General features: G+C 39.5%; 2 protein-coding genes across 3 annotated transcripts in view; one reads left to right on the top strand and one right to left on the bottom strand.

Annotated features, from left to right (window-relative positions):
• MTREX (Mtr4 exosome RNA helicase) overlaps positions 1-15,830 on the bottom strand; it is a 42,188-nt gene extending 26,358 nt beyond the window's left edge. Inside the window, exons 1-14 of the mRNA XM_064640919.1 lie at positions 15,503-15,830; positions 14,656-14,784; positions 12,944-13,010; positions 11,284-11,346; positions 10,671-10,783; positions 9,641-9,815; positions 8,614-8,704; positions 8,137-8,261; positions 6,839-6,937; positions 5,966-6,068; positions 5,701-5,832; positions 4,452-4,531; positions 2,931-3,041; positions 2,181-2,282 (exon numbers count right to left, since the gene is read on the bottom strand). Coding sequence (XP_064496989.1) covers positions 2,181-2,282; positions 2,931-3,041; positions 4,452-4,531; positions 5,701-5,832; positions 5,966-6,068; positions 6,839-6,937; positions 8,137-8,261; positions 8,614-8,704; positions 9,641-9,815; positions 10,671-10,783; positions 11,284-11,346; positions 12,944-13,010; positions 14,656-14,784; positions 15,503-15,618 — 1,506 coding nt within the window. The 5' untranslated portion in view covers positions 15,619-15,830. The remainder of the gene's footprint in view (positions 1-2,180; positions 2,283-2,930; positions 3,042-4,451; positions 4,532-5,700; positions 5,833-5,965; positions 6,069-6,838; positions 6,938-8,136; positions 8,262-8,613; positions 8,705-9,640; positions 9,816-10,670; positions 10,784-11,283; positions 11,347-12,943; positions 13,011-14,655; positions 14,785-15,502) is intronic.
• A 39-nt stretch (positions 15,831-15,869) lies between these two features.
• Positions 15,870-23,557, top strand: part of DHX29 (DExH-box helicase 29) — a 30,736-nt gene continuing 23,048 nt past the window's right edge. The window contains exons 1-9 of one of the 2 annotated variants that reach the window (XM_064640917.1): positions 15,870-16,155; positions 17,474-17,547; positions 18,316-18,429; positions 19,001-19,130; positions 19,503-19,645; positions 20,391-20,513; positions 20,921-21,047; positions 21,322-21,483; positions 22,904-23,069. In XM_064640917.1, the coding sequence (XP_064496987.1) occupies positions 15,885-16,155; positions 17,474-17,547; positions 18,316-18,429; positions 19,001-19,130; positions 19,503-19,645; positions 20,391-20,513; positions 20,921-21,047; positions 21,322-21,483; positions 22,904-23,069 (1,310 nt within the window). In that variant the 5' untranslated portion in view covers positions 15,870-15,884. Of the gene's footprint in view, positions 16,156-17,473; positions 17,548-18,315; positions 18,430-19,000; positions 19,131-19,502; positions 19,646-20,387; positions 20,514-20,920; positions 21,048-21,321; positions 21,484-22,903; positions 23,070-23,557 lie in introns of both variants that reach the window. The other variant, XM_064640916.1, reaches the window with a different exon arrangement.

Genomic DNA, 23,557 nt, shown 5'->3' with positions numbered 1-23,557 from the left:
AGGAATCTGTACCCCAATTATAAATGGATTAGAGAACAGAGATTTCTGAAAGAAAAAATATTTTCTACTACATTGAAGTTGTGCTGGTTTAAAGGTAAACTGGCAGGGGAAATGAACCCAACTCAAAAGAGAGATTATAAATCAGAATAACAATTTAATAAAATAATACAATAAGTACGATTATACAAACAATTGGTTTTAACCCACAAAACCCAAATGTATAACCCCGCACCCTGGGTAGGTATGACCTGGAGGTCCCTTCAAGAGGATCAGACATATCATCATTCCTGTACCGTCTGGAGTCTTGCCCATGAGAGACTGGAGCAGCATTTATTCTTGAAGAGTTCCTTGTGGTACTTGTTCCTCTTTTCAATTCATGTACCTGGGCTCCTAAGGAAGAGGTGGGTTTTCCATCCCGCTTCCTCATATATTCTCCATGCTCATGGAGATAAAACCATAGATTGCCACATGGAGTGTACCCTCTCTCCTTAGCTGGAGGACGCTGGCTCCTGATAGCAAAGACTCTTGTTTGTCCTGGCGAGATATGGAAGATCCATTCCTTAATTCCTTCTCTTAGCTTCTGGTGTCCCTCCTCAATCTTCTCTTCCAGGCTTCGGACATGTTCAGCCAGTTTGGTTTCCAAGATGAGACGTGGACTCGTAATGGGGCGGTGACAGCGTCTTCATAAATCCTGAGTTTCCTGACCAACGCACCCACCTTGTCCTCTCTCTCCCTCCATTGCAGCGTTGCTAAGTAGCGGGAATACATTTCTGGCCCAAGTTGTGCAAACTTTAACCACATCTGGGAGGTGCACTGTACACCATCTGGACTTTTAGGGAATCTTTCGTCCTCTGAAAAGATTATCTCCATTACAGCTAATTCTCTTAAGCACCGGATACCTTGTTCCATCGTGTTCCACTGTCCTTGCTGTACGTGGAGGTCCTCCTTGCAAAGGTATCTCTCCCTCACACTGCACAACAGTCGCCACCAGAGGCTGAGAGTTTCCTGCCTCTTTCCAATCCCCTGATCAATGACTACATCTCGAGACAGGGATCCCACTTGTCTTGCTTCACTCCCATCTAGAACTGCATCGTTAGCTGCGGCATCCCAGATTCAGAGCAGCCAGGTCAGAATGGACTCATTTGCCTGTCGTGTGAACTCTCTCCGGAGCTCACGTAGCTCACCCAGGGATAGGGACCGAGTGATTATTTCTGGCTCTGTCTCCTCCAGTGGATGTGAAGGTCCTGCCTCTTCGTCATCATTTGCTATACGAACTGATTCAGTCTTTGATTTCCTTTTCTGGACAGAGGTGACTGCTATTGGTTTTGGTTGTTCTTCTGGCTCCTCGATGGTTTGTGTGGACACGGTGCCGGTTGATTTATTTCTTTCTCCTTCTGACTCAGCTGTGGTTTGGGTGGACGTGGTGCCTGTGGATTTGCTCCTTCTCTCCTCCCCCTGACAGTGCTGTACCATGTCAAGTAGCGTCCGGTAGGCAGTGGCCAGGGCCCAGCAGGTTGCTGTGAGCGGGCCATCTCTGGAGCTGCCAGAGCATTTTCCCTTCACCAGTCTTATCATGCTAACAGGATCCTGCAGTTGTTCAGGGGTGAATTTCCAGTTCATTGGAGGAGAAAACAGGTGAGAGTGCTGTTGCAGTCTGGTCAAGGGTGGTGATTGCAGTCCGGTCGAGAGTGATGGTTGCAGTCTGGTTGAAAAGTGGTGATTGCAGTCTGGTTGAAAAGTGGTGGTTGCAGTCTGGTTGAGAGCGGTGATCTGCAGTCTTCCTCTGGATCCCACGAGTGGTTAAAAAAGTTCCAAGACTCCAATATTATATATTCTCCAGTTCAGGAGGGAATGCTCAGTACTTCCCTCAGGGCAGGGAGTTCCACAATGGGTGTGAGGACAGGAGCACCCTCCTATCTCGCAGGCCTCTTAACACCTAGTTTATAGCCTGAGGAGTCAGGCTCTATGGGCAGAAGGTGTAACTAGTCTGTTGATACCAGTTTCTGGGAAATGGCATGGAAGGCTATAGAATACACAGTTTTGAGTTACACCCATACAGTGATGAACTGGTCCCAGCTGTTCTAACTAGGACAGAAGTGAACATGTCAAGAGTAAATTTAATCCTAATAAGATTTAAATAACTCAATTCAGTTACTCTACAGAACCTGCTTCTCACTTACCCATCGGAAATCTTTCCCATCAAATTTACTCGCACTCGTAAATAGCACAGTCCTGGCTGGCATATTAATTCCCATAGCAAAAGTCTCTGTTGCAAATAAGGCCTAAATAAACAGACTGAAGTTAAGCAAGCAAAAAAAGACTTTCAAAACAAACATGAAAATATTCAGAGATTGCTACACAAAATCTCTCCAGATTTTAATACCTGTGAACAGTCAACACAGGGAACACAGGTATATTCAATACTTAAAACCTGGAGAAAACCAGTCTTTCCCTCTTTCCCTTCTTTCTCTGGTAAAACATGAAAACTAGTTAGATGGGACTAATTAGACTCCAAAAATAAACATTAGGGGGTGCAAATTACATTAATCAATAATAATAATTCCAATATTCAAATTTTGCAAGAAGAAAATAGGAATTAGCTACCCAAAAAAACCTCCCACGACTTTCATATAAGGTTACATTTTTCTGAAAGTATGACACTTAGGACATCCAACAAACAGGTTGGTGAATGTCCAGCGACATCTATAGGAACAAAATTTAACATAAAATAGTTGAAGAAAATGTTCCAAACTAGATTATTTTAAGTTCAAATACTTTCAAATAAAATCTGAAACACTTAAAACTACAAGCTGCAACTGTACACTGTGATACTAATGTACATCCTGAGCTAAGACATACTTTTGGATTTTCAGTATTACCAACTATGTATTCACAACAGAGAACAAACTAAATATGGACATAAAAAATACCTTTATCAGGCCCTCAGAGAAAAGAATTTCTATGGTTTCTTTTAATATAGGGAGCAAACCACCATGATGAATACCAATTCCTCGTTTCAGAAGAGGAAGTACATGCTCGACCTGGGAAGAAATGTACAAAGATCAGTAAACAAATTTTAGTATTTGTTACGAAAAATAAAACTTGCATGGAAAATCTCACCACTGCCCTTAGTGTTGATGACATTCACTATTTCCCAGTTTAAAATACAATAAATATTCCTTCAATATTACATTCCAGTTAGAACTAGGAATAATATGAAGGTTAAAGTCAGACGCCAATCCTTTTAGTAGACCAGTCTCAAACTGGGTTAGGCACTGTAAAGGTATGACCTAATTTACACATGCAGTTAGTATTTAAATTTGCTTCTATTAAAAAAAAAAGCCTAATTTAAAATAATTTTTGAAATAGTGATTCTGGTATGTATGAGATTTTTTTTTTCAAATTTAGTTGCCATAATGTCACTTATTGGGATGTGCTGTAAAACAGTGAAGTCAGCACCTATGAGAACCAGACAAGGAAATTCAGGCTGCAAATGACTGAAATACACTCTTTAATTCTAACAACATTATACTTCAAACAAATACCTAAGTAAACTTAGCTTTCTTTGTTTTTTTTTCCTTTGACAATGAAGATTCTCACTAACGATCTATTAACACTTGGTTTTCACCCCAAACCTTATTCTGACGATACATGGATACTCAAACAGATAACTTGGATACAACGCCACTTTTTAAGCTTACCAAGAAAACCAGCACACACCACTTTATATATTGGATCCCTATTTTCTGGATTTTTTCCATATTCATAAAACAGATATGTGGAAACCAAACCAAGCAGGCATGGTCAAAAATTAAATGGCTGATTTTTTGCAAGGGGAAGCTGCTATACTCACAATAAAGATCATACCATTAAGACACGATGGACACAAATCAACAGAAGAAGGGGTTAGAAAAAAAACGATAGTTTTTGTTACAAAAGTACTGAGTCCTGTAATATTCTGTCCATTTAGAAGCTTGTATTTTTCCACTGTAAGGATGGGAAAATGTCACTATGCTTAGTCATTGTACAATAAATTAGATTGCAGACGCATCACTGCAACTTTTTGAAAGCTTCAGATGCCGATAATCGATAAGTTCATACTGCACTCTCACTTGAACTATTTCCATACAGTTTAAACTCAGGTCTATCTCTTTATAAGCTCTTACTTTTACTTAAAACCATAATCAGAAAAAATAAAATAAGGGGTAGGAACTCCATTGGTAGTTTTGGCGTACGTCATTTGCAGGAATCACAACCAGAAGGAATCTTAATCTCCTATTTCATAATGACAAGGAGCAATGAAAGAGATACTACCCAGGGAGATGAATAAGATTATCCAGTTTTAAAATTTCTATACCCTCTACAAAAGATCCACAGCCTCAAAAGTTGCAGCAAACAGGAGAACACCAATTCAATCCTATTAAAAAGAACCCCATTCAACTTCCACTGACCTGAGGAAGCTTTTTGTCTTCATCTGACAGACAGTCAATTGCATTATTGAACACTTCTTCAACCATCTTTTTTTCTTCGTCTAAGAAGGCAATTAGTAAGTTATTACAAAATGTAGAAGGCTAATACCATATGTAAATAAAGTGTTACCACATTCTAATATTTACGGAAGTTTACAATAAAAATACCATGGAAGACTGTGAAGTCTAAACAAAATCTCCCACACTGGGTCAAACAATCAAGACTTCAATGAGCCTAAAGAAGCCTAACAGTAACCAGCAGTAGATGATCAGGAAAAAGGAAAACAGAAGAAACCTGTCAGAATAATCCAAACTTTAGCTACTTCCAAACTTGGGAATTATAGTTTTATGTACTACCAATCTATCTCATGAACCTCCCCATTTTTCTTCCAACCACTAGTCCATGTTTGCATTGACACAGAGGCTCTTCCCTATTAACTCTTACAGTTTACACCCTTTATACTCAGTTGTACGAATACAAAGAAAATATACTCAAAGGTGTGACTCTGAAGAAAACATATGAAAATGCATCTCTGTACTTATGCATACTTTAAATTTTCTGACAGAAACACCTACGCTATTTTGCAACACAACCAAAACATGCAAAGATTGGAGCAAGTAAGCAAGCAAGAACCCTGAACAGTTCACAAATGTGAAACAATACATTGATTTACAACAAATTCCTTATTTTTGTTACAACTCTTTAGATTTCCGAGAAGCAATGAACTTAAACTTACTTGCCAAGTGTGGTCTTAGTCCAAGATAAAAAAAAATATTCTTTGTTTACATTTGGTTTTCACTTTTGAGAAGAAGGGGGAAGAAGGAAAGAAAGGAACTGGATTGCATAGTTGAGAAAGAACAGCCTAGTGGTTTGTTATACCAAACACTTTGAGAGAATACTCATTTTTGAAGTGGACATAACATGAAAATTTTGGTAAATACTTTTGTTATGATCAGTCTTCTCCCATTATATACAGAATTTTCTAGGAACTCACCTGCTATTATTATAATAAACAGGTTACTGGAGAAAGAAGTGGAGTTTAAAATAGAATAACTGTTCAACATTGTGGTGACAAAATACTCTTTGTGCACCGATATTTTCCTACTGAAAACAACCTGATGTACTGGCATAGTAAATGAAAAAGCCACATGTACAGACAGTTCCTAAGAAAAAGTAACATTTCACATTACACTGTATCTCTGAGTAAAATTGTATTTGATTTTTCTGTACCTGTATTGAAATCTAACTTTGTCATCTGAAGTGCATAGGCTTCGCAGTCTTTCTTACTGAAGCTGAAAATAATCACAGGTTGGAAATTCCTTTCCATGATCATCTTCACAATCTTAAAAACATTTGAAGGACCTGCAGAGAGATTACATTAATTTAAATTAAATTTTACAAAAAAAAAAGTCTTATTGAGTAATTAAAACTCAAGCATAACTCGCATTAACTTCGTAGTATTAATACAAAAAGTTAGAGTGGGATTCAAACTCACCTTTTGTTCCTCCTTTTCTGCCTTTCTGGTCCCCTTTTGCTAAGTCGCCTGCATCTCTAAGCACTTGCATTGCTGTATTAAAATTATCTTCTCTGAAATCTCCCTAGATGTAAAACACAATCTTTGTTAGTAGTTACTTCTTACACAGCCCACTTATAAATACTTTCTGCTTTGCACAGCCAGTACCATTACCCCACATATACAGGCAGAGGAACAAAAACAATACATAAGCTGGCAAGAGAGTTTACTAGGTCATGTCACAGCACAGAATTACATCGGCGTCTCTGAAGTTACTGCTCATTGCTCCTACCATCACACCATCAATCACACCAGATATGCTGAACGACACAACACCAAAATTGACTTTTAGGAATGTCCACATAAAACTGCACTGTCCAAAGAAGATCTAGCTTCAAGCACAATACTGCTGTTTATGGCATTAGCTACTCCTGAGCAAGCTGATGATGAATTTTAAACAAGTTGTTAGTTCAAAATCACCTAAAGGAACAAAAGTATTTTGCACTCTCTACCAAAGTAAAATTTACATGCCACTATGTTTTGAGTGAGAAACAGTACAAGGAATATCAACTACTTTGCAGATTTACAGAAAGCAGCATGCAGTTTTGCAAACAAAGCAAGGATGTGGGCACTTAAGACATTTCAGGGAAGTATTAACTCAGCTGCCTGCACGACATTAGATAACCAATTTCTTGTATAAGACTCCAAAAATCTAAGAGCAATTTAGGGAACATAACTACTCACTTGTACTTAATTTTAACAAAAGCATCCTTTATACAGCCTATTCAAATTTTGCAAGAGCTCAAGCTTTTAAGTGAGGAAAACAATCTTTCAAACAAACCAAACTTTCCTTACATTTTCATCCACAACCAGATGGAGTCCATCTCCTCCTGCTGGGAATATATAATGCTGTAGTGGAGTGGGTCGATAGTCAGTGTAAATCACATGGCAAGGCTACAAAGAAAAAACAGAATGCACATCAATATTTTATAACTGCATTTTAAAAATCACTTGATTAGAAAGCCAATACATTACTACTAAAATACAACTTTCTAGAGGCCAGAAAGTAAGGCTCTCAGAGTGTAAAATAATAAATTTTCTTTCCTGAATACGGCTTTTGTACTAATGACATTCTTTAAGAAAATGAAAGATTGCAAATGCTTTAGAACACAAGTTGGCTACAAAAATTCTCTCTTGTGAACACAAAAAGTAAAGACAGGTAATATTTCCTTCTGCATTATTAGACAGACTCACAATATTAACACCTTCTAAAATCGAAGGAAAAACTGTTAACTTCTCTTCTGTAAAAAAGCCTGAAGTTTTTCTTAAAACACCTAAAAAAGGCTCACAGTACACTTTTATGAACATCCACTTTCAGTGGATAGAGAAAGCTTCTTTAGGAAAAAACAAACAAAACATTTCCTTTAAAACATTAAATATTACCTAAATCTGCTTTGAAAAAAACCCCTATGATCTAGTGTTATGCAAAATAGAATCAATGTTTTGTGCCAAGTTTAAATAGACATGTCTTATACTATACTCCCTTCATCATAAACAACATAAGAATCAATCTCTGGGATATTTTTAAAATTGGACCGGCCTGTTGTTGACACTAAATTCCCCAATATTAATTCACAAATTCTTTGCTACAAAAGCAAGTCTTGAAAAAAACCACCAAAATTAAAACCCTAAAGGTTACCGGACAAGGTAGATTTCTTACACTTCTCTTTCCTCATTTTGTTTGTGAGCATATATAATATTTCCTATGGATTTAAGATTTACTTTGATTCCTTCATGGCCTTTTTACAGAGCTCCTCAAAAAATTTCTCCCAATAACCTTGTTTATCAGCTCTCAGAAAATTACTGTACATCATCATGTTTCATAATTCAGAATATTTGTTCAAATCAGGCAGGTACCTAAATAGTTGTGGAAAATAAAGACTGAAGAAATTACTTTAACATTACCATGTAGAACCAACAGGCAGCAGAACTGCAAAAGTTAAGATTAAAACTACAGAAGCCAGGAGTGATCTACTATCATCTGTAAGCAATGACATGACTAAAAAGACACTCGAAGGCCCAGATGTTATCAGCCGTACCATTTTATGTCAAAAAACAACAAAGATGGAGGTGTAGCACATGAAAAACACAACCTGTTTGTGAAGATGGCAGATCCATTCAGCAAACTGACGGGCATTTGGAATAGTTGCAGAAAGGAACACATAATGTACATTGTCAGGGAGCAAAATAATTGTCTCTTCCCAAACCACACCACGTTCTGAAAATGGAAAAGTCATATGAGAAATTTATGTGATCAAAGTATATTTTTCATCCCTGAAGCCAAAGAACACCATGCGTAAATACAAAATAAAACAAAAACTAAAACAAGTCTCCCCTACACAAGTGGGATATATCAAATGCCCTCAAAGTTGCTTTTGCCTCGGACAAGAAAATGCAAACTGCAACACATAATAATTATATACATTCAGTAAAAAACAAATTCTTATAGATTTAAAAAGAAGATGACTTATTTTAAGAGGGAGAATAAGACTTAATTCTTCAAAAGGAAAAGAAAATGTTCTTCAGGAAAAAATAAGATTTCTTGAAAAGAAAGACAGTACACAGGATACCTGAGTCTCTCATGTAGTGAATTTCATCAAAAATAACCCATGCGACCTCCCGCATAACCTCGGAACCTCTGTAGAGCATACTTCTCAAAATCTAGGAAAAAAAAAAGAACTGAGTTCCATCGCATGAAATAATAGTCACGTTACACAGAAGTCAGTAAAAAACTGCCAGAATTTTTGGTTCACATTTACACGGCAGTTTGAAATCTTACTTTGCACAAAACCTAAAAGCATTTTAGACGCTATTTTAGACAGGTTCTTAGATGCTTTCCAAGTTGATTTCAATCTAACAAATCTCACGACATGAGAAGAACCAGTTTCCCAGCAAGGAACACTGAAGGAACATGAAAGAGTAAAACATATTTCTCCCAGCCTCTATGTGCCAACGTAATTGTTACAGGTCTACAGATCCACTTCTGCCAAGCCTTCTGTTTCTCTCATCTTAATACGTAACCCCCCTGTGATTAAGAGGAACTCTTTTGTCAGAAATCAAATCATCCAGTCTCTCTACCCCAATCTTTCCCTACCAAAGTTTTGGCTGCTCCTTTGAGGTAAAGACAAAAAGAGAAAAATTGTGACTAATGGCTAGACAGACTTCTACAACAGAAATATGACAAAACTCTGCCAACAGTACTTTGTTACCAGAAGTTAAAAGCTGCATATTCCTTGAGTTCCAGGATCTACTGTGAGCCACTCAACCACCCCTCCATGATTTTGCTCTTTGCATTTTGCCCCCTAGAACAAAACACTGACCCCACATCTATCCAAAGGAAAGTCAGTGTCTTGAGCACTCAGGAAATTAAGTTCTGACTCTCTCCACATTAGAATTAAAGTTCCTGACTGACAGTTCAAAAGTTCTGAAAAACCTCACTTTTTAAATAACCACAAGCTTAAACATTCAAAGGAGTCTTAACGAACTTTAGAATATTTTCTACCCTAACTGGGCAATTTTAATGTTTTAATATCAGACCTTCCCAATCAAAAAAGGTAGAAGAAAACACACAGATCAAGAATTAATGTCTGATCTTACCTCGGTTGTCATTACCAGACAAGAAGCTGTAGGATTAATGGTAACATCTCCAGTCATCAAACCAACATCCTGAAATTCTTCATACATTTCACGGTACTTCTGATTACTCAAAGCTTTAATTGGACTTGTAAATATCACACGCTGTTTCTCCCTCAAAGCCAGGGCAATTGCATACCTGTATTCAAACACTGTACATTATTAGAGTTTTCAGGAAGACATTCAGAGCATATTACTTTGCTCCAATCTCCTGCTTAAAAGCAAAATAAATTATGCAATTCAGAACACCAGTAGAATGATATGCAGCATTTGAACCCATGCTCTAATAAATCCAGCATTTCATATCTAGATTAAGTTCAGTGCAATCTTAACTCAACTACATATGCCCCTTTGGAGAGTAAAAAATCCTTGACACCAACTTAACTGATTTTTATGGACACCAGAGCACATCTGGTTTAACTAAAAAACTGTCACTGTCTCACAACAAAACTACTATTATTTGAGTCCATGCTCTAATATATCTTCATGTACATTTCACTTTTTACTTCAGGTCAGCAAAGTCACTCCATTGTACGATCAAACACTGACAGAAAATATACACTAGCTTTTAAAAATTTCTTGACTGATAGAAATTAAAGTTGCAAACTAAATCAAACAAGTGCTTCTGACAAAGGAAAAAAACCACACACAAGAAGGTCTTTTAGTTATAGCCAGGAGCTAGAAAACAAGGTGGGTTTTTTTCCAGATTTATGCAAATCAGTACTGAAGAAACTTTCTCTTCAATCTATACAATAACATCCCGACAGGTTGTTCAAAAATAGGAGTTAAGCTTAAACACAAATTAAGCCTTTCACTACCCATTAAACAAGATGAGAAATGTAATTTTTATATTCAAGAGTGGCCAATTTAATTCTAACACCTATGGACTGAACTTCGCATCAAGAAACTGGGACACAGTAGCTACTGATGGTGCAACAAAATGACACAACGAATATCACACCCTTCTATTAGAGCTTGTTAGAAAAGAACTTACTCAGCACAAACAGTTTTACCAGCTGATGTATGAGCTGACACTAACACAGACTGGTTGTTATCTACACAAAGAATAGCTTCTCTCTGAAAGGCATCAAGAATAAAGGGATATTCCTAGAAAGAAAAAAAGCAAAAACATCACAATCTTAAAACAGTTACACCTAATTAATTTTCTGACTGAGCCAGTGCGCAAATTAGAGGCAGAAATCCTGCAGATATTTGTAATTTCAGCTGATCTTAGTCCAGTATTCTGCAATAGCTTTGTATTTAAATATTTTTATCTAATAGTACACCTAAGATCTTTGCTTATGTCTTGATGTCATACCAAATTAAACTTTTGCCCCGATGACTGAATTTTCTCTAATTTACTAATTTAGGAAGAGAAACTACAGTGATGCCACCACCTGATGTTGCAGAAAGAATTGACATAACAGCCTATCCACCGCATTCAACCATATAATTTTCTCTACCAGATTTTACATATAGAAACATCTTACTTATGACAGGCCATCTTTTCCAGATCTTACTGACAAAGTCCATAATTTTTTGCTCTACTCTCATCTACTATCTAAAGCATGTACAAAAAAGAAAAAGAAATGCAATCTATCACATACTTTTGCAGCTTTTCCAGTTCGTGGCTTCAGACCTGTGAATTCTTCATATGCTGGAAGTGCAACCTATAAAATACATTTAAAATAAAAACAGTTGCGGAATTCTGTGTCCACTGCAGTGATGTCTAGCAACGTCAAGTGTACGAAAACTAACTTGAATTGCTATTATTCTGTTTCTGTGAGCTCATGTGTCAAAGGTTCCTTCCTTCCTCTTAGAGTTTTTCAATTAATCTCTCTAGTCTCCTGCCCGAACAATCCTCCTTCTCTCACTTTGCTGATACCCCTGCTGTCCTGTGTGAAATATTACTGCTTCACCTACCTTGGAAATCAGCTCTTCAGGACAAGACACAATCATGGCTTTCAGCCAGTGGTAGTGAGAAGCAATTACTCAGCTCACACTGATTATATTCCTTTTCCATACAACACTGTTATTTAAACAGGTAATGTTCCTGTTCCCAGCCAATATCCCACATTTATTCATTCTAAATACTTAAGCTCTGCTTAAGTATTAAGTATTAAGCTTAGTATTTAAGCTCTGCTCAGTTACTAACTCAAGGCAAATCTCTATGAGACAACTCAAGATAACAATAATTGTACAGACACCTGGGCATTAATATTTCCCATTTTTCGCATTTAGATGTGTAATTATGTCTATCAATACAATTTGAAAATGGATAATTTCCAAAATTTTGTTTTCACAAAAGAAAACTCTTTTTTTCTTTTTGCCAATATGTAATTTTCAACAGTAATCAGCTTTACAAGAAAGCCTTTCATTCTTTAACAAGAATAGCAGAATGTGGCATAATAGAGAATGCACTGCTGCACACATAGATCACAATATGAACACAGTCCTATTTTAACAATTAGTAGGTTTTCCTCCTCAACAACAGTGCTCAGAATGTTCTTGGTAGCTTTCAAATATGGAAACCTATCTACATTATGATCAAGTCTTTCACAATCACTCAATTACATTACAAGTATGATTCAAACTTTTTCTGGTAAGATATCCTACTAGTTTTTCAAGTGCATTTTCTGAATGCTCCATGTCAGACACAGACTTCAAACTCTTTACAAGCATAAATTTAATATAAAATAATATATCTGCTGAAGTGTAGGAGGATTCTGCAGAGGGATCTGGAGTGGCTGGATCAATGGGCTGAGGCCAATAGTATGAGGTTCAACAAGGCCCAGTGCTGGGTCCTGCCCTTGGGTCACATCTCCAGGCAGGGCTACAGGCACTGTCAGGTTTCGGCCGGTTTCTCCTCAGAGGTAACAAGTGACAGGACAATACAAAATGGCCTCAAGCTGCGCCAGGGAAAACTGGACATACACAGGATATCAGAAGAAATTTCTCCACAGGAAGGGTTGTCCAGCATTGCAACAGGCTGCCCAGGGAAGTGGCTGAGTCACCAAACCTGGGAGTATTTAAAGACATGGAGATATGACCCTAGCGAACCTGGTTTAGTGATGGAATTGGCAGTGCTGGGCTAATGCACTCAAAGGTCTTAAGGATGATGTTAAAGGTCTTTTTCAACCTAAATGATTTCCAATTCTATGATACAATAATTAAAAGTGAAACAAACAATACTATTAACCCAGCAGTAATAAATACAATTATATGAAACAAGCCTATATTTTCCATATGCATTTTCACTGCACTTACCTCATGCGTGCAACCTTCAACAGTTTCCACAGCTTGTACCTTTACTTGAGGCATCAGGTCTGCCAGACTAAAAACACATGAGTTAGGATCACTGAAAAGCATCCAAAAATTCTTCTATCTTTATAAACACTAACATGTTGAATTTCACCTCTACTTTAACTGTGACACGAAGAAAATATGCACAATCTTGACGTGGACAGTCGGCAGAGACTTCTACTAGGACTAATACCTTAAGTTAAGATTTTGCTGCTACATAAGTCTACTTTAGCTGCTGCTTTAAATCTTTCACCACAAAACAGCACTTGGATCTCATTTGTTTGCATAAAGTTTTATGATTAAATGGGGACTTCTTCCAATATACAACAAAGCAAAATTCCAGACCTGTATTCCTGCTGCTAGTCATGACACGGAATAACAGTAGCCTGGATCAACCCAAGCAGCTGCCTGAAGACAAGGCCCAGTTTCTTTACCAGTTCCTTCTTTCATGGCCACAAGGAAGGAATACAGTCTCACTGCATGAAACTGTTTATTCCTGATGATTTTATAAGCTACTGTGGGCGAATACACATTCTGCTCATACCACTCAGAAATTGACTTAAAATGTTGGCTCTGGTTTTCTCTTGCTTCTATACCCTTTGTTTACAGTGCTCTAAGAAGTCTTCTCATGACCTTCTCTCAGAAAATCTTACTTTCAACTTAGGAAAAATTAATATGCAAGACCAATTGATAATCCAGACCAGAATTCTGACTGACAGAAGTCAGTAACACATCACCCAGAAAAGAGCATAAGAGCACAGCAAACACATGTTATATTTCTGTAGTACAGTTTTCTGCACCTTGAACAGGAAGTGCACACCCGCATTTGGCGGGTCTGGATGAGTTTTTTTCCCATGAACCCTCCTAATTTTCTGAATCAACATAAGCTTCTGAGTTTCCAAGAACCTCTTAAGATACAATAAGATGAAAAAGTGCCTGCACTGCCCCTTGTACCTATTTTCAAAACACCTCATAATACCAGTCATGAAAATCTAGAAAGAAAAAAGGGATATATAATGCAAATCCTACAGCACAAAAACAGCATTCTGGCTTCCCATCAGCTGCCTCATCTCCCTAGCTGCTGACATGTACACCCCTCTATCCATGTCAAACACCCGCCATTTATGCACAAATTTAAATGCATACCCGTAATCAAGATTCCAAACATTTACTGCAGTTATCACCTTACATGCCTCAAAAGTCTTGTTTCTGTCTCTCTGGCCAAATTACTCTAGTTACCCCAGAGTATCCCAAGCCAACTATGTTTCCCAATGGCATGGTACACAGCAAACCAAGCCTGCCTCCTCCCATGTACTTGGCTGCTCATCTCCTGCTGTGTGTGGAATCAACACAATGGCTTTGACCAAGAACTCTCAATTCATATGAGTGCCCACAAACACATAACACTTTGTACTTACGTATGTGATAAATACTAAACACATGACTAAATACATGAACGCTTGCACTTTTATTTTAAACACATCCAGTGCTCATCACTGCTGAGACTGCACTAGCAGTCTCACTTAAAACAGACCACGGAAATGCAAATCTTCATACAAAAATTCATCTTTATTCAAAACCAGTGCAAAACTACTTTATAGTGACTGTTGACAATCAGCAATGACTAACCAGTATGGCTTGCTAGAACTACTTTACACATTAAGCTAGGCACTTACTTAACATCTTCTGATACATCTTCCAATTTTGGCTTCTTTCCCAAAAAAACAGCTTCTGTACTGTCAACCTCAACATCCCTTTTCGGCTTCCCTGTTGCTGGTACTGAAGGTTTTTCTTCCAATCCTTTTCTGCAACATAAGCAGACAAAAAATTTAAACTCTGCGTCTTTAATTTATTTATTTTCAGGAAAGAAAACAGCTGTCCAAACGGTGACTGAGATCACATTGCTTTCAGGGAACAATCCAGGGGGAATTCCATTCACAAAAAGAACTGTGGGATTTCATGCCACTTCCCAGATAAGCTGCCTAGCAGGTCCCACTACTTCCCCATTTCCACTGAGCCAGGGCTGACTTCACCTTTAGGGCCAGAAATTTTGGGAAAGCAGGTCACAGAATTACAGAACGGGTCAGGTTGGAAGGCACCACAGTGGTCCAACCTCCCTGATCAAGCAGGGTCATCCCAGAGCACATGGCACAGGACTGCATCCAGACAGTTTTGGAATATCTCCTGTGAGGGAGTCTCCATCACTTCTCTAGGCAACCTGTTCCAGTGCTTGGTCACCCACACAATAAAGTAGTTCTCCCTCATGTTCAGATGAAAATTCCTGGGCATCACTTTGTGCCCGCTGCCTCTTTTCCTATTGCTTGGCACCACCAAGAAGAGCCTGACTCCATCCTCTTGGCACCCGCCCTTCAGACACTCATAGACGTTGGGTTCCTTCAGGCTGCACCGACTCCCGGTGCCGGGGGGGTTCAGCAGCTCACACCCGCCGGCACAAGCCAGGCCCAGTGCTACGACCCGAGCCGCCACCGACAGAGCACCCGCGGCCCCTCTCTGCGCCCTCACCCTGCTCTCCTGGCGGCCTCGACGGCGCCCGCTTTGCCCTTCTTGGCCCCAGAGGCGGCGGCGGCCGCGTCCCCCTCGAACACACTGAAGAGCTCGTCCCCGAACGCCTCCGCCATGCTTGCCACCCGCCGCGCTCCCACAGTGCCCCGCGCGAGGGGGACCTTTCCGGCGCCGCACCCCGAGAGGGGACAGACAGAGCTGCCCGCCGGCCCTGTGCGCCGGGAGCCGCACGCACGGCCCGCTCCCAGTCTCGGGCCCGCTCCCAGTCTCGGGCCCGGTCCCGGTCCTCCTGGACGCTGCACCCCCGGAAGGCCGAGGGAGGAGGAAGAGGAGGCTGCGCGGCCCGAGCGCGTGCGCTGTGGGTGGGAAGTGATCCTGACCAATGGGAGGTGGCGTTGGCGTTGCCGCGCGGTGTGCCCGGATGTGCGCAGGCGCGCAGGGCGCGGGGCTGGCGCGCGCTATGGGCGGCCGCAACAAGAAGCAGCGCGCGGGCAGCGCAGCTCATGCGGCCGCCGCCGCCACCGCCCGGGCGCGCGTCGCTGCCGCCGCCGCGCAGCCCCCGCAGCGCCAGGGGGCCGCGCCCGCAGAGCCCCCCGGCAGGGCCGCCCCGCTCCGCCCCGCGCCCGCCGGCAAGGAACTGCGTGTCAAACAAGGTACAGTGCACCGCGGAGCGCCCGTGCCGTGCGGGGCGTGCGCGGGTGAGGGTGCCTTGGCTGGAGGGGGAGCGCCCTCAGGGAGCGCCTGAGGGTGCGGCTGCAGCTGCCCGCGGACTGGGAAGAGGGAGAGGCCCAGCAGAAGGACTGGTGTTTCCCGGCGTCGGGAGAGGCAGCTGGAGTCACTCCACCCCGAGGCTGGTTGGGCCTGGCGTCAGCCCGCCCTGCCCGTCTGAAAGGTCGAGAGAGGTGATCCTGCCACTTTGCTCGGCGCCGGTGAGGGCGTGTTTGGAGCGCTGTGCCCGGTTTGTGTTCCTCAGGACAGAAAAGGAGCTACTGGAGAGGGTCCAGCGAAAGCCACAAAGATGATGAGAGGTCTGGAGCGTCTCTCGTATGAGGAGAGACTGCTGGAGCCAGGCCTGTTTAGAGAAGAGAAGGCTGAGAGGGTATCTCATTAATACACATAAATATATCTCAAAGGCGGATGTCAAGAGGGTGGTGCCTAGTGACAGGACAGGGAGCCATAAACTAAAACAGGCCATAAACTAAAACAAAAAGTTTCAGAACTTTTTTACGTTTAGGGAGACAGAGCACTGAAGAGGCTGCTCAGAGAGGTTGTGTGTTTCCCTGTCTGGAGACATTCCAAACCCACCTGGACGTGTTCCTGTGTCACACGTGTCTCTAGGTGACCCTGCATGTGCAGGGGAGTTGGACCAGATGTTCTCCAGAAGTCTTCTCCTACCATAACTAGTTTGTGATTCTGCTTCCAGGGGTGTCCCTGAGTAGATGAACTTTGTTGGCATCAGTGTGTTGAGTCATTTACAAAAAGTCTTGTTATTAGATTATCAGCAGTTCCTGTACAGCAGGTGTTTGGGTGGCACTTTTCCCAGAGTTTCTTATGTAGGTGTGCATTTTGTATGTTGTCAAAACCAATACAATCTGGATTTGGGATTATTTTGGAGGGTCTTTTTCTTTCTTGAAAGACCAGTTACAGGGCTGGAGGCACTTCAGCAGTGTTGGGTGAGCTGAGGGATGACTGTTCTGGGCATAGTCTGAAAAACTAGTGTTCTGCAGCACTGCGAGATGCCTGTTTTCAATAAAGCAGCTTTGCCAGAAGTAGCTCAGATACCATATAATATTAGAACAGTTTGTGTTGCAGACCATGAGCAAATCTTGCAATGGCCAGGCCATCTGAGATTCCAACTTGTTAGCAAAAAGTGTAGTACTTGCTTGTACTAACCTGTGTTGTGTTGGCTCTACTGTAAACAATGTTCTCTGTGTTCTGCTTATGTAATTGATCGTTATTTGCAATTTGCAGGTCCGAAAACTTACAGTTTTAGTTCAACAACAGATTCCGGGGCTGCTGCAAATCTAGATAAATCCGTTCTTAAGGTAAATGTCTTCTTTACATAAAATAACTTTGATTTGCATTGTACTGCTTTAGCTGAGTAAGTATTTCTTCAGCTCTTCTTCAGTTTTATGTGTGCAGGTAAACTACATTCATGTATTAGATATTGACTGATTATATTTTGGTTTTTGAGTGTGCTTTAAGAAATAGGGGTAAATTAATGGCATAGGAGAATGTCTATTTTTTAAGTGTATTTTGCATGCAAGACTATTAAGAATTATGTTTGGGCTCTTCTGTGCATGTGGATTGTTCTTCCTGTCAAAGAAAGAATATAGATTTTATATAACAACTTTAGGAGCAACTAAAGCTTGGTTCATACTTTAGAAGAGTTAAAAATATTAGAATTATATGCTAAAATTATTTTTAAAGTTATGTAGGAAGGAGACTGTCACAGATTGTATCTTGATGTTCGCATTATTTTATACCAGCTCTTGTAAGCAGAGGAGAAAGTCCTTGTTTTCTAGTAGAATTTTTTTTTTAATTTCCTTAGAGTATTTCCTTGAAGATGTAAATGGCCCTTGTTTGTAATAATGAATGAACTCTTCTATTTCAAGTAAAAGCACATAAGTTGCAAAAGTAAAGAAGTGTTCCTTTCAGAAGAAATATTTAGAGCACTTATGGAAAGCTGGAGAAGTTGGAATTTGAATGGCAGAGAGATTTCTGCGTTCTTACATCCTTAGCCATGAATAGCATTGATATGTCTTAAAAACTTGTAATGTTTGTTTGTGTCAACTAATTTTCTCTGTGTGCAGGTAACGATAAATGGTAACTTGGAGAAAAGGATTATTGATGTCATCAATGACCATAAAACCCAAAATGATGACAAAGGAATGATTTCCAAAAGACTTACTGCAAAGAAACTACAGGTAGAGTTCAAAGTTTTGTTTTCTGACCATTGCTTATTTAGAATAAAGAGTTTAGTTTTTGTCATTTTTATCATGTATTGTACTACACTTTTGTGTGCAGTACAAACCATTACAGCACACTTTTCAGTAGTTATATTATTGATTAGTCAATGGAATCAAAGAAGCATACTTATTAGGAAAAGCACATCTTTATGGATTCGGGAACTAAAATCAAGAGTCTTCAGAAAAGATAGAGGAATAGTGCTTAATCTGAATGTTTTATGTTTCCTATATTTTTCATTCCATTTACCTGGAAAATTGTAGGTGTATCTTTTTTTAACTGAAAAATTACATTCTCTACAGAGGCTGGAATGTAGATTTATTTATACCTATGCATGCTTATTTACAAAGAAAATATTATAAATTTTATGCGCAAAACAGAATTTTCTGCTTAGCCTTATGACACAAAGAGTGCCATGTTGTTTACCTTTATTTAAAGCCAGCTTTCCGCTATGTGGGAAATAGGAGTTTATAAACCTGTATTACACTGATAGATGAAATCCTGGTGCTTTCTGGCTTTTTCTGTTTATAGGATGTATACATGGCTTTACAAAGATTCTCTTTTAAGACTGAACACATTGAAGAAGCGATGAAAAATACACTTTTGTATGGTGGTGATCTTCACTCTGCCCTTGATTGGCTTTGTTTAAATCTTCCTGATGGTGAGTATGGTGACAGAGAATGGTTTTTAACAGAAGAGAAATAGGACTTGCTCTGCCATAGGAATGCTTCATAGTAGTAATTATATAAATATATCGTTTCACTAAGACTGGTAGTCACCACAGCGTTCTTCTCCTAGATTCCCAGCTTTCTGGTTGTGGGATATTTTAGTGTTTAAAGTGGTATGGACTTGTTCTTACTCTTGGAGTTCTGTGAAAGTTCAACAAGCAAATACTAGCTTATATAAATGCTAAAATCTAATTTTATTTCAGGGGTGCTGGTTTGGTTTTGTGTTCTTCTAGTTGGTTCCCAACATTTAAAAGATTTTCTGCAATTATTGGCATTTTCTGTGACATGGGTTTTTTATTTTGAAGATGCTTTGCCTGAAGGTTTTAGCCAGCAGTTTGAGGAGCAGCACCAGAAACCAAGAGCAAAATTTCGACCTCCTGTGTCACAGCATGAACCCCCGCCTCACTTAGTAGATAACAAAAAGAAGGCAAGTGGCCCTGAAACTAAGGTAAACTGAAGATTTCACCTGCATTTACTGGGGGAAGAGAGAACAAAGTTTTCTAAAATACAGGAGTTGCATTGGCTTCCAACACTGATAAAGCTTATGAAATAATGCATGATTAATAATTGTCACCCACATTATTTTAACTTCAGTGGAATGGTCTTTTGAAGGTATTGTATTTTTCATGTGGAGTCTAGAAGGCTCTTCATAGGTCACTTCTGTGATAAAGCACAGGGAATCTCCTGAGGTTTAAACAAGACCTAGTGCAAGGTGCTGCACCTGGGTCAGGGCAAGTCTCGGTATCAACATGAGCTGGGGTTGAAACTAGATGATCTTTTAACATCACTTCCAACCCAAGCCATTCTATGATTCTTAAGCTTAATTGTATCCTAGAATGGGTTTATTCTGTTTATTTACAGGTGGCACTCTTTACATAGTTTGTGGGTTTAAGTTTTCCTGTGTAATCGCAGTGTTTTGATTTCTGTGGTCATTGGATCTTAAAACCAGAAATCGAAAAGATTTCATGCAAGGGATTTCATTCTTTACAGCAATTACAATCATTCTGGTGTTAAGATCTATGTATGTTTATAGTGAAATGTTCACCCCAGCTGGAGAAGTTTGCCCCGTGTTTTTTTGTTGCGTATCTTAGTTTGTATATAAAATCTTAAACATTAGTTCCTGGCAGAAAAGAGCATTGATGTTTTCACTTCCTTTTATCATTTCTTTTGACTTACGTTGCTCTTCTTAGAAGATGAATGTGAAGAAAGAGAAAGAAGTGAGTATGAAGGAATGGATTTTGCGATACGCCGAGCAACAGAGTGATGACGAGAAGAATGAGTCTTTGAAAGAGACAGCCGAGGAACAGTTTGACCCAGTAAGAATAGAATAATGCTTCACAAAGTCTTTCAAAAATGTCTGGTACATCTGTATATGGGGGATATGTTATAAGTTGGAGATTGAATACTTTTTTACATGATCTGTTTTTACAGTTGCAGGCTACTGGGCTGAAAATTCTCCTTTTCTAACTTATTTTTCCTTTTCTCTGTTTTTTGTACTGGGTTCAAAATGTTGAATGTATTTATCTGGAAAGGCAAAATTCTTAAAATATATCTTAGTTTGATTAGGAAAGTGACTCAAATTCTGAGAGGTTTTGACAGTTATATAAGAACTAATTGTTTCTCTGTTGTATGAGCTTGGTATAAATGACAAAAAAATCTCCATTTTTTTATTATAAAGTTTGTTAAAATATTCAACATGTAAGTAATAATTCTCTTGAAATAGAATGAGAGGTATATACATCTGGCTGCCAAGCTTTCAGAAGCAAAAGAACAAGGAAGCCTCTCCAAGCAAGACAAAGACAAGCAAGGCCAGAAGGCGGCACAGGAGAAAATAAGAAGAATTCAACAAGGTAGAGTCGTGCAAGTTACCTGTGTTTTATTTTCTGGCCTGCGTGTTTGTTCGCCAAATAATTCTTGGAGTCAGATTGAATTGAAGATTATTTAATCCTCTTTTATGTCAGTGTGTGAAATGCAGGCCTTTCTGAATCTGTACTTTCCATGTGGATCAAATTCTAAAATGTCAGTAACATTTTACTATTTCTGGTTTTGGGTACTCAGTATGAATTAATATAATTGAGCTCTTTAAGCAGTTGGTGGTTGTAAGTTGTATCTTCTTTCTGGCAGAAATGGGAGTACTTGAAGAACATCCAGTATTTAATCCAGCTCTAAAGATTTCAAACAAACAGGAAAGTGAAAAGAAAAAAACTCCCTCACCTCAGCCTCAAGAAACCACTTTCAATTTGAGCTTGCTTGAAAAACCTGATGGTGCTGCAAAGGAAGAAAAAGGTGTGTTGAAAGAGGTTCAGTAGTACAAGTTTGAAGTGTATCACAAGTTTTCAGAATTAGTTCTTGTTTTTCTACGCTGTGTTGCTTTGCACTACAGAGTCAGCAAGCTCTGATCATGAGAAAGGAAGGCAGACTACCACAGAAGGGCACAGAGTTGTTTAAGTTGTAAAGGACATCTGAGATCAAGTCCAAAATTTGGCCAGTCACCACCTTGTCAACTAAACTATGGCACTATGTGCCCTGTCCAGTCTTTTCTTAAACACCTCCAGGGATGGTGACCCCACCACCTCCCTGGGCAGCCTGTTCCAGTGCTTGACACCCTTTCTATGAAGAAATTCCTCCTAATGAGGAATGACTGACCCCCACCTGGCTACAATCTGCTTTCAGATAGTTGTAGAGAGTGATAAGGTCTCCCCTGAACCTCCTCTTCTCCAGGCTAAACACCCTCAACTCCCTCAGCAGCTCCTCACAGGACCTGTGCTCCAGAGCCTTCACAAGCTCTATTGCCTTTCTCTGGACATGCTGCAGCACCAAAATGTCTTTCTTGTAGTAAGGGGCCTAAAACTGAACATGGAATTCAAGGTGCACCGTCACCAGTGCCCAGTACAGGGGGACAGTCACTGTCCTGTTGGCCAGTCACTGGTCCTGCTGGCCACACTATTGCTTATCCAAGCCAGGATGCCATTGGCCTTCTTGGCCACTCGGGCACACTGCTGGCTCATGTTCAGCCGCTGTTGACCTTCATCCCTGGTCCTTTTCCACTGGGCGGCTTTCCAGCCACTCTTCCCCTGCCTGGGGTTGCTGTGGCACAAGGGCAGGACTTGGCACTTTTCAGCCTCATACCATTGGCCTCAGCCCATTTATCCAGTCTGTCCAGATCCCTCTGCAGAGCCTTCCTGCCCTCCAGCAGATCAACACTCCTGCCCAGGTTGGTCTCATCTGCAAACGATCAGTCTATCTCACTGACCAAGCTGACTTTAAAGGATCTGTATTTGTTTTAGTAGATTACATTGAAAGTTATTTTTGCCATCCTGTCCTGTCTAAAATTTAGATTATTTCTTTTTCAATTGTAGTGCTAATTACTGTTTCTAGTGTCACTGTCTCATCTTTTTTAACTATTTTCATGGTAAATCTTCAAACTGTTAGATTATTTTCTAATAACCAGACTTTAATGAAAGTTCTAAAATTATTGGGTGACCAAAGATGACAAAATACTGTAACTAATTTTCTGCTAGATGCTTCTATGGGAAATGCAGGCATTTCTTTCATGTGTTATCAATACCAGTATTTCTGCAAAATATTTCAGAAAATATTGCTGTCTAGTAAAATACATTTGAATAAAAGGTAAAAATGTTGTTGACTTCAAAGGACTGTAAAATAAACTTTAGGAGACTTAAAATGTGTCATTCTGCTCTTGTAGTGAAAAAGAAAGAACCACTAGATATAAGAAACTTCGATTATAGTGCTCGAAGTTGGACTGGTAAATCTCCAAAACAATTTTTGATTGACTGGTGCAGGAAAAATTTTCCCAAGAGTCCAAATCCTTCTTTTGAAAAAATTCCAGTTGGAAAATACTGGAAATGTAGGTATGTATTTTCTTTAACCTTTATAACTTCATTTTGGTTCATTTAAAAATAGAAAATCTGGCCAATTCTGTCTTGTTGATCCAGATTTATATTAGTATTATATATATATAAACTCTTTTTTAGTCCATCAGGGAGATATTTCACTCTGGATAACAAAAGTGACAGTTAGACTAGGTACAGTTAAAAAAATAAGATTCTAGTGAATGATCCTGTAAAGCTCAGATGAGATTTTTATTTATGTACTCCTGAATGAAAGGTTAGTCTGAAGCAAACCTGTGAGATAAATTTAGACAACTGACTTTTGGTATTCTCATTCAAAGTAGTATATTAAATCATAGATTCTAAGTTTATGAATACTAAAACCCCTTTGGAGATTCTTTAATAAAGTGGAATAAAGTTAGAAATTTTTATTAAAGCTACCATAAATTTGTAGTTAAAACAGCGCAGTACCTTTTAATTTTTAAAATTTCTTTCAGAAAACAAGTCTG

Source organism: Pseudopipra pipra, chromosome Z (genome assembly GCF_036250125.1).
Source record: "Pseudopipra pipra isolate bDixPip1 chromosome Z, bDixPip1.hap1, whole genome shotgun sequence".
Classification (NCBI taxonomy): Eukaryota; Metazoa; Chordata; class Aves; order Passeriformes; family Pipridae; genus Pseudopipra; species Pseudopipra pipra.
The sequence above is the reverse complement of the archived record's forward strand: the minus strand, read 5'-3'. Positions and strand labels throughout refer to the sequence as shown.